Raw genomic sequence first — 15405 nt, forward strand, 5'->3', positions numbered from 1 at the left:
TGTAACACTGCATAATGCCACAATGTCAGCAGTCACTGGAGTACAGCGACTCCAGAAATAGTGGTATTTGGGGACCTTGGAATTATGACCAAGAGATGAAAACACTGTACCAAAAAAGGCATGCATATAATCACTGTGTGCATTCAGTGTGTGAGCTGGGACCTAAGCAGAGATCTAACAGGACAATGAGGCAGTGTTCCAGGGACCCATTAAAACCAGCGTGGCGACTACATGTTGATCAAACCTTCCGAGGCAGCAAAATGTGGGCAGAGCGCCATGTCTGGATTTTGCAGCTGTTTTATGATCCTCTTGCGGAATTTCTCCCTCACACGATTAAATTCCATTATGTCCATGGGGTCTTCTTCAATCCAAAACTTGTGAAATTCGTGCATCAAATAGCCTGTGATAAGACAATGATAAATATGCAGGAGGAAAAAAAAAACTCTTGTTCATATTCAAAATCATCCAGAATGAAATGGACCCAAGCCATGGTATCCATGGAGCTCAGGGATGATGCTGAAATATGCATATATGACTGTTTAAGATTTCTTTGGCTAGGAGTATAGCTCAGTGGTAGAACACTCACTCTCCTAGGTATGTTTCAGGCCCTGGGTTTGATCCCCAGCAATGCCAACAAATAAATAAAAATTATCCTTTCAGACCAGTGAGGTGGAAGCTACCAATAGGTACAATTTTTACGGTTGGTCATAGAATTATTCTCAATTCTAGAAACCAAGAAGACAAATTAATTCTGCCTTCTCTTGCATATGAATAGCATCAGGAACATATCCTAAAAGGTCAACAGTGACCACTTCGTCCTTTCTCTCCTAATTAAATTAACATAATCGTCCAATTTTTCAAAATTACTCCACTCTACCTTTTTGTGATGATATTCAATTTAACTAAAGTTTTAAATTCCCCTGACAAATAAAAAATGCATTTTGACAATCTAGTATGAAACAAGAACTATAAATTGACTCTGAACAACACAGACTGGTCATTGCACTACATGCAGGTGTTGATAAGACTTCTTTGCTCAGGAGTGTAATTTCATATTCAAGTGCTTTTGGCCCTCAAAACTGTTGTCTAGCCCGGGGTGGTGGTGCACATCTGTGATCCCAGTACTTGGGAGTCTGAGATGGGGATTGCAGGTTTGAGGGCAGACTCAGCAACTTAGTGAGAACTTGTTTTTTCTTTTTAAATAGGGCTTAGAGGTAGAAGGCCCTTGTTCATTCTTCAGTAACACACACACACACACACACACACACACACACACACACACCACAGACTCAACACAACACACACAATACACAACACACAGCACAACACACACAGTTATCTATGAGTCATTTGGAATAAGAGAAAAAATATTGAGAAAAATGTCATGTATTTCATACAAAAATCTATTATGTCTGTTCCTCTACTGTGCCCTCTTCCTCCACCACATTTGTTTGTTTTTATCCACCATATTTAAAATAAAATACGAGTGATCTCTTTAAAAGATATTACTAGATATCTGTATGGAGTGAGCCTATTACAGGTTCAGGTATGAGAAAAATAGTGTTTAAGGGAAAAAATTTTGTGGTACTTATATTGAACCTAGGGTATTTTACACTCCCAGTCTTATTTTATTTTTATTTATTAAAACAGTGTCTCACTAAGTTAATGACAGTCTCACTACCTGCGGAGGCTATCCTCCAAATTGCAATCTTCCTGGGATTACAGGTGTGTGCCACCATGCCCAGTCTATTTTTTTTTTTTAAAGAAAACCAAACATTACATAAGATTTTTTTTTTCTTAATTTGAGCAGGCAGTAGAAAACAGGAGCCAGAAACCTGGTTTAGATCTCAGCTCTTAGCAAGGCATGGTTATGCACACCTGTATTCCTGTTAGTAAAAGCTGAAATAGTAGGATCACTGGTTCAAGTTCAGCCTTAGCAACTTAGCAAAACTTTCAGTGACTTAGCAAACACCTGTTCTTTTTTTAAAGGCCAGGATGTAGTTCAGGGGTAGGATGCCTTTGTGTTTAATCTCTAGTGCTCAAAACAAAAGAAAATCAAAACCAAATCAATTAAAAACCCCTCAGTTCTTCACAGAAGAAAAAAATTTGGACCACACTAAGTTTAAATAAAGTTTAGGGTGGTGGCACATGTCTACAATCCCAGTACCTAAGAGATTGAGACAGAAGGATCAGCAGGTTCCAGGACAGCCTCAGTTATTTATTTATTTATTTATATTTATATTTTTTTAATTTTTTAATTTATATATTTTTTATTGTTTTTTATTTTTTTGCAGGTCTGGGGATGGAACCCAGGGGCATCTGACCTTCAAGCTACACCTCCTGCCCTATTTTTTTTTTTATTCTTTATTTTGAAACCGAGTCTCACTGAGTTGCAGAGGGCCTCACTAAGTATCCTCTGGTCTCAGTCTCCCAAATGCTGGGATTACAAATGTGCACCACCACGCCCGGTCAGCCTCAGTAATTTAGCAAGACATTCAGCAACCTCGTGAGACCCCTGTTTCAAAAACAAGTAAATAAAAAGGGCTGAAAGTATAGCTTAGAGGCAGAATGTCCCAAGGTTCAATTTGTAATAACACACACATACACATACACAGAGTTAAAATATCTATAGTTTTTTTTTTTTTTTTGGTGACTAGTAATGTGTGGGAGTACCTTCAACATAGTTTTAAAAGCAGATTTTTTTTTTTACAAATTTTTATTTATATTTTTCTATAATATGAAAGTAGAGGTGATTCTCCCCAACACATGTTGCCAGTGTTAGGCCATGTGTATACACTCATCCCTCTGGCCACCCGTCTTATTATATCCTTAGGTAGTCTCAAACATCTATTAAGTACATAGTCTCTTTGCAAACACAGGACAGGGAGAGAAAATACTTATTTCCCATTTCTCCTGAGTTGCCTGTTCTATTGCTTTTAGGACTAGTCTGTCTTTGGGCCTCTCTCTGCAGTAACTGACATGAGTGCATTTAACATTTCTCATGGGGGGCGCACACCACCCTCACCCACTGGGCCTCTGGCTCCCCAACCTAGGGCTGACTGCCGGTGTGAGGTGGCATCCAGGCTTGGACATCTCTGGTGACAGCACTGATGGTTCCATGCACGAGGAGCTTGGCTCTTCTTATTTAAATATACTTTTATATTTATACACCATAATATAGCTCATAATGATAGGGATTTACATGCACCCAGCACTTGGTGAGCTCACCTCCAGCTCCCTCCCTAGTCTCTCCCCTTCTCCATACATAAGCTTAAGATGGCATTGATAATTTCACAAATGATTTTTTAAAAAAGATTCTTTCTCATGCTGAGCCTAGAGCCCTTGCCCTGTCTTTCGCGGGACAAATTCAACCCTCTAATTTGAGTATGCAGAGCGTGCTTTATGCCCAGCACTATATCTTCTCTGGGTCAGGCCTCCATATTTCTCCTCATCGTTTCCTACATCCCTTGGTAGAGTCTATTTATCATCCTGATTATTCTAGTGCACACCAGCAGAAACTTGTTTCCTCCAATCGCAGTGTCTTATTCAACCAGGAGAATTAATCATCTATCCATTTCAGTGACTGAACGAATTCCTAAAGTATCTCTGGAAAGGTCTGATGCACTTGTTAAACATGCTGACCCTCTGACATTCAATCAGATTTGCAACCCACCAAGATGAATCTTGTGTCACTGAAGTTTGAGAAATTTTGGTCTGAAAGGTATCATCATTTTAAGTTTTCTTGGCTTCTTTCTAAGTATTATAATTCACATGGTTCTAAAAGAAATCTATGATAATTTATAACTTCTTCTTCCTTTGGTATATAAAGTATACACACATAATTTTCTGATTGGTTTGTTAGCTGGAATAAAATTCTAAGCTGTATGAAGTGCCAGGTTTTTAATACTATGAATCAAAAACGTTCATGATGCATCCCACTTGTAGCTCATGGGCGACAGCATCTTAGTCCTATTGACGATGATAAACAGGCACCATGAAAATCATCTTCTTAAATGTTTATTTCTCATTGCATATCTTTATGGTACAGTGTGATACTTTGAAATATGTATTCAATGTGGAATTATCAAATCTGGGTATGTAGCATTTCCATCTCCTTAAACATTTATCATCCTCGTTTAATGAAGAATTCACTTTTCTGCAATGTACTTAAAATGTTCACTTTTCCACAATGTGTAGATTTACTGGCAATCTACTCTAAATATTTGATACAACTCACATTGTTCTTCTTCTTAAGGTTGAAAGTTCAATCTGTAAAACCGTAGACAGAGTCCCTGGGGTCCCTAGCTCCATCAGGAAAATAATTAGAGATCGTATAACATGATCATAATAAAAATGCAGAAACGGTGGCCTGGTTTCCAAGGGACATATTTCAGTCATAAAACTCTGCTCATCCGTATAACATTACAAAGTGTTAAAAAATTCATTCAGCCAATTGGTCAGTTGACCCACCTGCCACTTAGCAAATATGTAACAGATACAGCACTAGGTACTGAGGATGAGGAAAAAAAGAGTCCCCGGGTTTCCTAGTTCTCAGTCTCCAGGAGAGAGAGAGAGAGACAGGTATGCAATTTCAGCTGATAATCTACTGTTATGGAAAGGAGGAGGAGAAAACAGAGGACAAGCTATAGATTATAGTTGCTCCTTTAATTTTTCCAACAGCTTTGTGGGGTAGACAGTGCAGATTTTGAATCTCTGTTTTACAGAGGAAGACCACTGGGCTTAGGTGGGATCCTTGAATTGAAAGCAGGGCCTGAAACCAGCTGACTTGCCACCACTGTGAGGGGTGGCCTTCCCCAGTGCATTCTGTCCCCCTGGTTCTTCTTTCTCCTGAATGGTTTTTTTCTTTTGAAAGTTGAAGAAAAGATCATCTCTTCTCCACTTCGGGCCATTGTACTCTCCTCTGCTCACGACACCTCACCTCAGTCCATTTCAGTGGGGCGGTGTGTTCAGCAGAGCTTTAGACTGAATGCAATTTTTGTAACACACTGCCTCAGCAAGCACGGTGTTCACTGAGTGATACTATAGAGTCATAATGACAGAGCCATTATATTTTTATATTCTTTCACCTAGATGAAATACTTGTTCTGAATACTAATTTGGTGTTTTGTCTCGAGCCTGCTGCATATTTACTGCTGCTCGAATGTGTCTTGGTTTTGCTTCACTGCATCCAGTTAGCAGAGAGGAGAGTACAGGCAAGGGCACAGGTAATGGCAAGAACAGCCCAGGAGACGTGCAGACCCAATCAGGTCCAGTGAAGGAATATGAAACCAGGGCGTAGTTTGCTCCCTTAAGGGCTCCGGAGTCCCTCTGCCTAGACACCAATTCACAAGGAGGTTGCTGCTGATTCCCCAAACTGAAGAGTACCCTGGGAAATAACCAATCCTACTGCAGACCTCCTCATCTTAGCTAGGACTCTCTTGGAAACATAGCAATCCAGGCCAGGGCTAAATTTTGTAAGATCATCTAGACTTGCCTTGCAAAGAACATTATTTAATATTTTAGTCATCCATCCATCCATCCATCCATCCACCCACCCACCCACCTATTCATTTAACAGAGTTACTGAGCACTTACTCTGCACTAGTTAAGGATATGACAATGAGCAAAACAGACACGCCTGCCCTTTAATGTCAACTCTCTATGATTTAAGAAAAAAAAAACTGTTTTGGTACTGGTGATTGAACCCAGGGGCATTTTACCTCCAAGATAGACCCCTCATTTCTATTTGTATTTTTATTTTTAATTTTGAAACAGGGTCTTGCTAATTTGCTGAGTCTTGCTTAGTTACTGAGGCTGGCCTTGAACCCGTAGTCCTCCTGTCTCAGTCTCCCAAGTACTGGGATTACAGGGCGTGTGCCCTTCTAATTTTTCAGAGCTCCAGAGTTTTACATTAAAATGTCCATTCAGTGGCTTCACATGGATTTCACAAAACTTACTCACCATCAGTTTGCCTGAAATTAAACTCATTCTATTTTCCCTCAAAACTACTTCCCTGATCTCCCCCCAAAACATGGAAAATATAGTGTAGGGTAAGTATTAGGGACTAAGAAAATATGTAAGAGCTTTCATCTAGCTACATACTCTTTTTTTTTTTTTATTAACATGGTTCACAAAGCTCTTTAAGCCGGGCATCTTGGTTCACACCTGTCATCTCAGTACTTGGGAGGCTGAGAGAGGAGGATCATAGGTTTAAGGCCAGCCTCAGTGACTTAGAGAGACTCAGAAACTTAGTGAGACACTGTTTCAAAGAAATTAAAAAATAAAAAGGGCTGTAGGTGTAGCTCAGAAGTAAAACACCTGGGGTTCAATTTCCAGTCTCCCTCCCCCATCAAAGCTCTTCAAGGATCTGCCCCTAATCCATGCTTACATTTTCAGCATCATCTCGGGTCGTCCTTCCCCTTGCTATATTTCCTGAATCCACTCTGCTCTCCTGTCTGATGGCCTTCTCCCCTGCCTCAGCAACCATCGTTTTTTCTCTTGTCATTTATCCTTTAGGCCTCATTGAAAACAGTGTTTGGGCCGGGCGTGGTGGCGCACGCTTGTAATCCCCGCGCTTGGGAGGCAGAGATAGGAGTATCGCGCAGGTTCGAAGCCAGCCACGCGCGCTGGCTTAGGAGACCCTGTTTCCAAATAAAAATGTAATAATAGGTCTGGGAGTGTAGCCCGGAGTTAGAAGGGCTTCCAGGAACCCCAGTACCACCAAAAAGAAAAAGAAAGAAAGAAAGAAAGAAAACAGTGTTTGATTCCAAGAGAAGATTTTCCTAACTCCCAGACTGAACCAAGACACCCACTGGTCTTGGCAATTTTTAAAAACAGCATCTTTACTTCCTTACTCACAAAATTCCTCCCACTATGTTTTCATTTTTTGTTTGGACGCCTGTCCTCCTCATCACAGAATCTGATCTGCAGTAAAATCTCCATGATATTTATTGGAGGTAGTCAGATTCGTTACAGGAGAAAATATAATCACTCAAGTGTCAGAGTAGGAGCCCTAATAACATTACATAAAGACTTAAAATTCCTATTAACAACTCATAATGTATAGGCCTCTTCAAATTTCTTAAAATATATTTTTTTAAAATCTAAGTTATACATGCCCATTGTTCAGAGTCCAGCGTGTGGTGGTTTAGTGAGATGCCAAAAATAAAATAGGGATGGGGGCATAATTCAGTGGTAGGATGCCCTTGTGTCCAATCCCCAGTACCCTCTCCCCAGTCTTTATTCTGTTTCAATTCTTAATTGTAGACTGGGAATAGAATTATAAACTGAAAATCACTTTCCCTTTCTATTACCTTAAATTTTTGCAGATATTATTTCACAGACTTTTAGAATACAATGTTGCTGTCAAGAATTCCAATGTCATCTCTTATTCCAAACTCCTCATGTGACAGCCTTGAAAATTTTCAGGATCATCTTTTGCCATTGTCATCATATGTCACAATGATGTGAGCCTTGGTGTGGATCTATTTTAATCTGTTCTATTGGGTGTTTACTAGTTTAAATAGGAAAATCCATCCTCCAGCTCTAAATCATTCTCTTGATTGATTTTTTTTATTTCCCTCTCCTTCCTTCTCACTTTTTATAAAATTCATATTCTTAAGATGTAAGACTTCTGGGAATGGTCTTTTTGTTTTTCATACTTTGTTTTCTATTTTTCATCAATGCCTTTTATTTTTACTTTCTGGGTAAGGCTTCCAACCTTATATGCTAATCTTCATGGAAATTTATTTTTTTGCTAAAATGTCGATCTGGCTGTCTGCTTGCTCAAATGCTGCCTTCAGAGCACACTCTTAAGTACTTTTGTCATATTGGGTCAGAGGGACAGAGACACCCCTGGTGTCTTTAAGTCAGACAAGAACTCAGCACGTTAGTTACCATGCAAGAGCTAGGAATGAGAAAAAGCTACAATGCCTGAAGATTTGAAAGAGAAAACAACCAACCCCCAAATTCAAAACCTAAAGAAGTTCAAAGGCCCCAGAGCAGCCAGGTCACCAAGATCTCCCAGCTTCTACTCTTGTCTGGAGTGTCCTATAAAAACCTCTAACGACATTAAACGACAGACCACTTACAGAACGTTTGTTGGAAGTGAGACAGCGTTGGGGCTTCCGGAGCTACATTGTAGAAGTGGGTCTTTAGGGCTCCGCTGACCAGTAGATTATATGCTAGATCTGTTATGTTGATGCCCACAATGGCAAACGAGTACCTGCGAAGCGAAAACCACAAAGCCAACAGTGTTGCATATAGGGAAAAGAAGTGCTTCAAAAAAAATGATAACCTGAGCTTTAAATTCCTACTGAGTCATCAGAGTGGCAAGTTGCCCTTCCTTCTCTAGCCTAACAGCTTGACTTTTATAATTACCATCGAGTGTCAGTGTTGTGTGCTAAGAGAATTGAGACATGCTTGACTTGATAATTCCATTTCCAAACATGTGGCAGAAAAACACCCAAAGAGAACACAGCTTTATACATAAATAAATTCATTACCATGTTACTTATAATGGCAAGATATGGGAGCCTCTCAAGTGTCCTAAAAATTATAATTAGGAAAATAAATTACGATAATCCCATATAACCTATTACGGTTGACTAAAACTATATTCTTAGAGACTAAGCAGGATATGAGAAATTATGAATAGGACAAGCCAAGTTTTATTATATATACACATATGTGCATGGGAAACGACTAAAATTAAATGTTATAAAATATTAATATGGATAAGTGAGAATAATAAGATTGAGGTAAAAAAAGATTGGGGTGATTTTCTGGTTTACTTTCTTACTTTTCTAAAATAACTCATATTAATTTTAAGTGAGAAAATTTAAATGAGTATATTAAAACAAAGTATGTGTTCTAGTCCTTTTCTACATGTCTATTAAAATGAAAAGAAAATTGAGTTTTTAAATCCTTTCTGTTACTATAAATCTATCACAGAAATATTTTTAGATAAAATGGAAATTTAAAAAAGCTTCTAAAAACTGGACACAGTGGCACATACCTGTAGTCCCAGAACTTGGGCAGTTGAGACAGGAGGATTTTGGGCTTGAGGCCAGCCTGAATAAATTAGCAACAACTTGTTTCAAAAATAAAAAAATAAAAAGGCCTAAGGGTATAGCTCAGAGGTAGAAGGCCCCTGGGTTCAATATTCAGTACCAAAAAAAAAAAAAAAAGAAAGAAGAAAGAATCTCCTAAATTTGTATTGAATAGCTCAATACTTGATAGAATTCCTTAAGAGGAAACATCAATCAGATCAAATTCTAAATGAGATTTCTGAAAATAATTTCTGTACAGTTACAACTCTAAATTTGTCAGTTAGTTACACAATGGTATTATACAAATAAATAAAAAAACATATAAATCAGTCTTCTGGTGGTTTACATATTTCCACCAAGATGAGTAGAATTTCATTCGTGACATCTCTTGTATTCTTAGGACAGCTTTGCTGTTGCTGGTTCACACTGACAAGCTACATGAGAGATCTCACACTCACCCAATTGCTTTATCCATCCTTTTCTTCTCCCATTCCATTTTGCTGAATTTGCTGAATGAATAAATATATAATAAATAACATTTTAGGTTTAATTGGTACTTGCTCTTTTTGAATGCTTATGTGGATACTGTTTAACTACACACAGAGACATCCAGCATAATCAATTTGAATACTATCAACTTTAAAAAGCTACAATATTGGTGCTGCACACTTGTAATCCCAGCATTCGGGAGGCTGAGACGGGGATCACGGTTCGCGGACAGCCTCGGCTACTAAGTGAGGCCCTCCGCAACTTAGTGAGACCCTGTTTCAAAATAAAGAATAAAAAACGGGGAAGGGGTATAGCTTGGAGGTCAACTGCCCCTGGGTTCCATCCCCAGACCTGCAAAAATAAATAAATAAATAAATAAATAAATAAATAAATAAATAAAAGAATAAAATAAAAAAGCCACAATACAATTTATGGAGTTTGGAGTTTGTAAATGGAATTTGTTAAGAGCATGCCATTTACCCCTGTTCACTTCAGCATAGCAGTGGAAGACAGCCCTGAAGGGCCAAACAGGCTGCTGTTTACACTTGTTTTTTCAAATCCTACCTTCTCTGTGTGAGCTTGCTAGTCTCTCCCTCTCTCTTTCCCTCTCTCTCCTAACCTTATGTCGCCTACACTGTCAGGATTCCCCACTATACTTTGGTTTTTTTAACCTCATGACATTTGCCTTACTTAGTCCCATATGTAATGGCTGATTCACGGTAAATGCCAAATAAATATTTATTGGCAAATACATCTTTGAGGTAGTAAAAGGAAGGAAGAAGGGAGGGGAGAAAGGGAGGAAGGGAGAGGATAAAGGGAAAAGGGCGGAAGAAAAGGTATATATTTTTTAAAATGCTGTTACATTTCTTTCCTCTGGTTAAGTTGGCTAAGTCACAACAGCTCCACTTTGATTTGTTTTATAATTGGAACTCCTAGCCGAGCGTGGTGGTGCACGCTTGTAATCCCAGCATTTGAGAGGCTGAGACCAGAGGATCGCGGTTCGCGGACAGCCTCAGCTACTATGTGAGGCCCTCTGCAACTCAGTGAGACCCTGTTTCAAAATAAAGAATAAAAAATTGGGCAGGGGGTGTAGTTGAATGCCTCTGGGTTCCATCTGCAGACCCGCAAAAAAAAAATATATATATATATGTATATATTTGGAACTCCTGAATGGAACTGTGGAACTGTTTGAAGAAAGGGCTCTATCATAGATGCACTCTGCCATCACTGCCTTACGTTCTAGTACTTAGATTACTTGCGTATCTGTCCCCTTCCCATTTCCCTCCACACTGTCCATGTCTTATTTACAGGAACAATGTTTCACTCCTTTTCAGAAACGATGTGACCTTTTTTCAGCGTTTAACACTAAAAACTGTAGTTAGCAGTGGAACCAAACAAAACTGAAAAACTGGAGTTGGGAGTCCTTAGCACGACCTAAGTTAGAGAAAGGAGTTCTCTAGAATACATGGCAAATAATAACTACAAAATATGCGTGTAATATCACAGCACACAACCCCAAAAACATTGTGTAAAACTGATATTGACCATGTGTGAGTTCTACTCTAAATGACTGACGAGAATTCAAGATAAGATATTTTTAAAATCCACGTTAAAATATGTATGCTGCCTGTTTTTTTTAAAGTATAACTTCTAACCAACAAACCAGCCAGCCAAAGTAACATCAGATTTTTCTCTTAAGAGATTCATAATCAAACTGAAATGAATCATGTGTGAAGTTAAAAAAAAGTACACTGGAATTTACAAGCATCCACTTTTGCTTTAACAAAGGCTTTTAAGTACATAGTCTCTATATTTGTTAAATTAAATCTTTATCTACATTCAAAATATAAGATAAGGTCAAATGACCTCCAATCATTTGATTATAGGATAAAGTGACCCAAACATTGGATCCTTTCTTCAGGAAAAACAGACAAACATAAAAGCTAGTAGGCAAAATTCTCTGTTTAGCCGGGCGTGGTGGCCCACGCTTGTAATCCCCGCACTTGGGAGGCTGAGACAGGAGCATCACGCAGGTTCGAAGCCAGCCTCAGCTGGCTTAAGAGACCCTGTTTCCAATAAAATATAAAATAGGTCTGGGAGTGTAGCCCAGAGGTAGAAGGCCCCTGGGTTCCATCCCCAGTACCATAAAAAAATTAATTCTACTTTTATCCCTCAAGTTACTTCTGGACTCTAAGATGGGTATTGACAAGAGCAGAAATGTATTATGTTGTACTTGTCAAAGAGCAGACAAAAAAGAGCTTTTCTTAGTGTAGATAAGAAAGTATATATACATCTATATGTATACACACATATGCACTTCATACTGTTGAACACTTGAGATATTCAGGGTCTAACAGAATCTGTGTTGATATCATAATTGGCTATTAGATTTTTTTCAGAATCAGTGAAAGATAGTAACATTTTCAAGATGTTCTGATTTATATGCAGTGACATTTACCATCAATTTAAAGCAATCAATGCATGAACTTTATCTATTGAATTGTAATGTAGCTTGAGGGATAAAACATATTAATTCTATCTACACACACACATACACACACACACACACAAACACACACACACATCTCTTCTTAAATAAGAGTGATCATGCAAACCCTCAACTACTCTCTAATAGCTGACATAGGATCTAAAACTATAAAGCTTTTTTTGGGGGAATGGCTCAGAGGCAAAATTAATCTCCCTCCAATGGTTAATCAAAAAATATTTTAAGCGTATTGTTACTGTCCAAGGAGCATGGAGGATTCATGCCTTCTGGGTGAGATTCCTCCAGGAAATATCACCTGAAAACACATGCAGACTCAACCAGTTTTAATTAGAAGGGGCTCAGAGGCTCTCTATTACAGAAATATGCAATTCCAAAGAGGTAGCTAAAATATTAAAATAGCTTGATTTTTAATTATGTAATATAATCAGGAAGAGCTAAACTATTTAATGATCTTCCTTCCTTCCTTCCTTCCTTCCTTCCTTCCTTCCTTCCTTCCTTCGTTCCTTCCTTCCTCTCTCTCATCCCTTTCTTTCTTCCTCTTTCTTTCTTTCTTTCTTTCTTTCTTTCTTTCTTTCTTTCTTTCTTTCTTTCTTTCTTTCTTTCTTTTAGTACTGGCGATGGAACCCAGAGGCATTCTACATATGGGTTACATCCCATCTGTTTTATTTTTTGTTTGGAAAATGAAGGGTCTTGCTAGGTTGATGAGAGTCTCATTATTTGCAGAGGCTGCCCTTGAACCTGCAATCCTCTTATCTCTGCCTCCCAAGTACTGGGATTACAGGCATGTACTACCACTCCCAGCTGGTATTTTTCTTAAAATAAATAAAAGAAGGCATCTGGCTCAGGAGATAGTCCACATTCTGTGCTGAGAATTCGCACTCTCAGTTTTCACTTTCTAAAAAAGGTAATAAATAAATAAATAATACGAAGCAAACACTTTCTAATCTTACAAAAGATTATAAATGTAAATTTGGGAAAAATGTAGTGTAATTTAATGAATCTTAGCCACATCCTAAATTTTAAGACTATTATGATAAAAGTTTGGATTTGTTCAGCCAACATAAACACTAACAATTAACCTGTCATCATGCCGAGGAGAAAAAAGATCATGATTGCAAAATAATGGAACTACTTATAAGAAGAGCAACTAGTAGATAAAATACATACATAATAATCAAATTCGAAATCTACTAATAGAAGGGCGAATTTTCTCTGTGCAACAAAATTCCCAAGCAAACGTTCTTCCCAGATCTTCAGGATCTGGTCATGTGGGTGAGGTGTTCACCCTGAGGTGAAGAGTTCAAAATTTTCCTCCAACTGGATACAGTCATAGCTGTAGAAAGACTCTTGGATATTTTTCATCAGATTAGTCTAATCTGGTTTCCACATCACTGAAGTAAAGCTTCCTAGTCATTAACAATATTAGATAAAAAGCTGGAAAATTTTTGCTTTGGAACATTTTTCATAAATCTATATTTCCTTTAAAAGTCCGTACCTCTATTCATTCTAAAAGTAAAAACAACAAAGCACACAAAAGCAAAAATACCTTATTTCCTCCTTAGTGATATCCCTTCATGTATTCGGGTAAAGAAAACAATTTAGAAAGGTAAGTGAAATGCATATAATTTAGTCTCTCTCTCTCTCTCTCTCTCTCTCTCTCTCTCTCTCTCTCTCTCTCTCTCTCTGTAATTTTTTTCAGTTGGGCCCTGACTTCATGACTTCAATTCTCCCTTCTATTCCTCCATTAAGCTCCCCTGCCTCGCTGAACTCATTCTCCCAGACCCTGCCCTTCTTTCATGCCTACTGCTCAATGCTCAATCTTCCTGGACATGATTGATTTTATCAGTCCTTTTATAAACATCACATTTGAATAGTGTGTCTTTATATTCTAAATCCTGGAGTAAGTATCTGAGAGTATCTTATACTCTCCTATTTAGCGTGTGTCAAGAGGGCTTGTTAAGAAGAGCTTTAACTCGCTCCTGGTGAGTTGACCTATAGCTTCATGTAGGATGTTTACCTAATCTATGAGGCTTAACCCATCATATTGTCCACAGTTACCTGCATTTTGGGTGAAGAGAGTCAGAGAGAACCTGCTGAGCTGCTGCACCATCCCTTTCTGCAAAATACCTGCAGTTGGAAGGAAAGGAAACCTTAAGTCTACTTGCCGAACACATTCAATTTCATCCAATTCGAAGCTGTCTGGGATTCAGAGATGGATACTGGCATTAGATTATTATTTGTTTCAGCTCCTCAAGAGAATAGTTTACCCAAGTATGACATGGTAGGGTGGCTTTGAAACTCACACAGACTTAGGAATGTGTCAAATAGATTTGAACATTTATGAATTTTTTATTCCCCAGAGAGCCAAGTCTATTCTTATCAAGAATTAATGACAAGGGGGTAAGGCGGCTCGGCATTGGAAGGCCCTCTCCCAGGCTTCTGGAAAGAACATGTTAGGAACAGTGACAGCCAAAGGGCAGAGAGAAAAGAAATTCTAGAAAGTGAGAGGACACATTTCAAGTGCATTTTTCTTAAAGATATCCACTGGACATTTGAATTCTAGATGAATAGAAAATGTCTTATGAAACTTTGGTATGTTAAAAAATATATTTCCTGGAGGAGAATGGGAAATGAAGTTTCCTAATAAATAAAAAAGCCCATATACCTTCAGAATCCAAAAGAACTTTATAAAGACACTTACAAAGTACATTAAGACTACAACATCCATGGCTTCATCATTTGATGTGCATGTCATTTCCTGCATGAATGTAAAGGGTAAAACAACCCTTGAATTTATCTTTAAGACCATTTCAAAACAATAAGTAATTTTAATATACATATCCATAATTGTTAATGAAATTAAGTTTTATTTCATGCTCTTGCTGATCTAGGGTTCTTATTTTATGTCTTATTGTAATCAGGCTGCTATTTGGAAGTTGTCTTTGGGACGCCGCTGTCTGTCCCTAATCCTTTATCTTCTCTCTCTTTTGCCTGGCCTTCTAAATTCTAAAGAGAAGCCTCACCTAAATGGTTAAGATGTTAGCTGCTCAATCTTTCTTTAGATTTTCAGAGCCAGGAATACCTGGTGGCCTTTGTAACACCCTCCTCAGTCTTTAGTTCTGTGCATATAAATTGATATGAGGTTTAACATGTAAAAGAAACTAGTATGTCTGTCTAAACAGTACTACAGGAGCTAGCCCCAGGGGACTGAGTTCTATTGCAATGTTCTAGAGAAGAACAAAAAAGGAGACACATGGCCTGGATGGTCACATACCCCCCCCCCTCAGCAGGTAGCCTTCCTGCCTGCTCCACCTTTCACTCCCTATAGAAGCCCTTTTATGCCCCTTGAGTCTCCAAGAT

The 15405-nt window shown here is 38.4% G+C and overlaps 1 protein-coding gene across 2 annotated transcripts in view; it reads right to left on the reverse strand.

Moving 5' to 3' along the window:
* Window positions 1–227: 227 nt before the first annotated feature.
* The window catches only part of ELMOD1 (ELMO domain containing 1), a gene marked incomplete at both ends in the record, with an annotated part of 43875 nt that continues 28697 nt past the window's right edge, over window positions 228–15405 (reverse strand). Inside the window, 5 exons of one of the 2 annotated variants that reach the window (XM_080714503.1) lie at window positions 228–400; window positions 8091–8224; window positions 9509–9559; window positions 13592–13615; window positions 14104–14172. In XM_080714503.1, coding sequence (XP_080570629.1) covers window positions 228–400; window positions 8091–8224; window positions 9509–9559; window positions 13592–13615; window positions 14104–14172 — 451 coding nt within the window. The remainder of the gene's footprint in view (window positions 401–8090; window positions 8225–9508; window positions 9560–13591; window positions 13616–14103; window positions 14173–15405) is intronic. The other variant, XM_080714504.1, reaches the window with a different exon arrangement.

This window comes from Muscardinus avellanarius (genome assembly GCF_963383645.1).
Source record: "Muscardinus avellanarius genome assembly, chromosome: 1".
In the NCBI taxonomy this organism is placed as follows: domain Eukaryota; kingdom Metazoa; phylum Chordata; class Mammalia; order Rodentia; family Gliridae; genus Muscardinus; species Muscardinus avellanarius.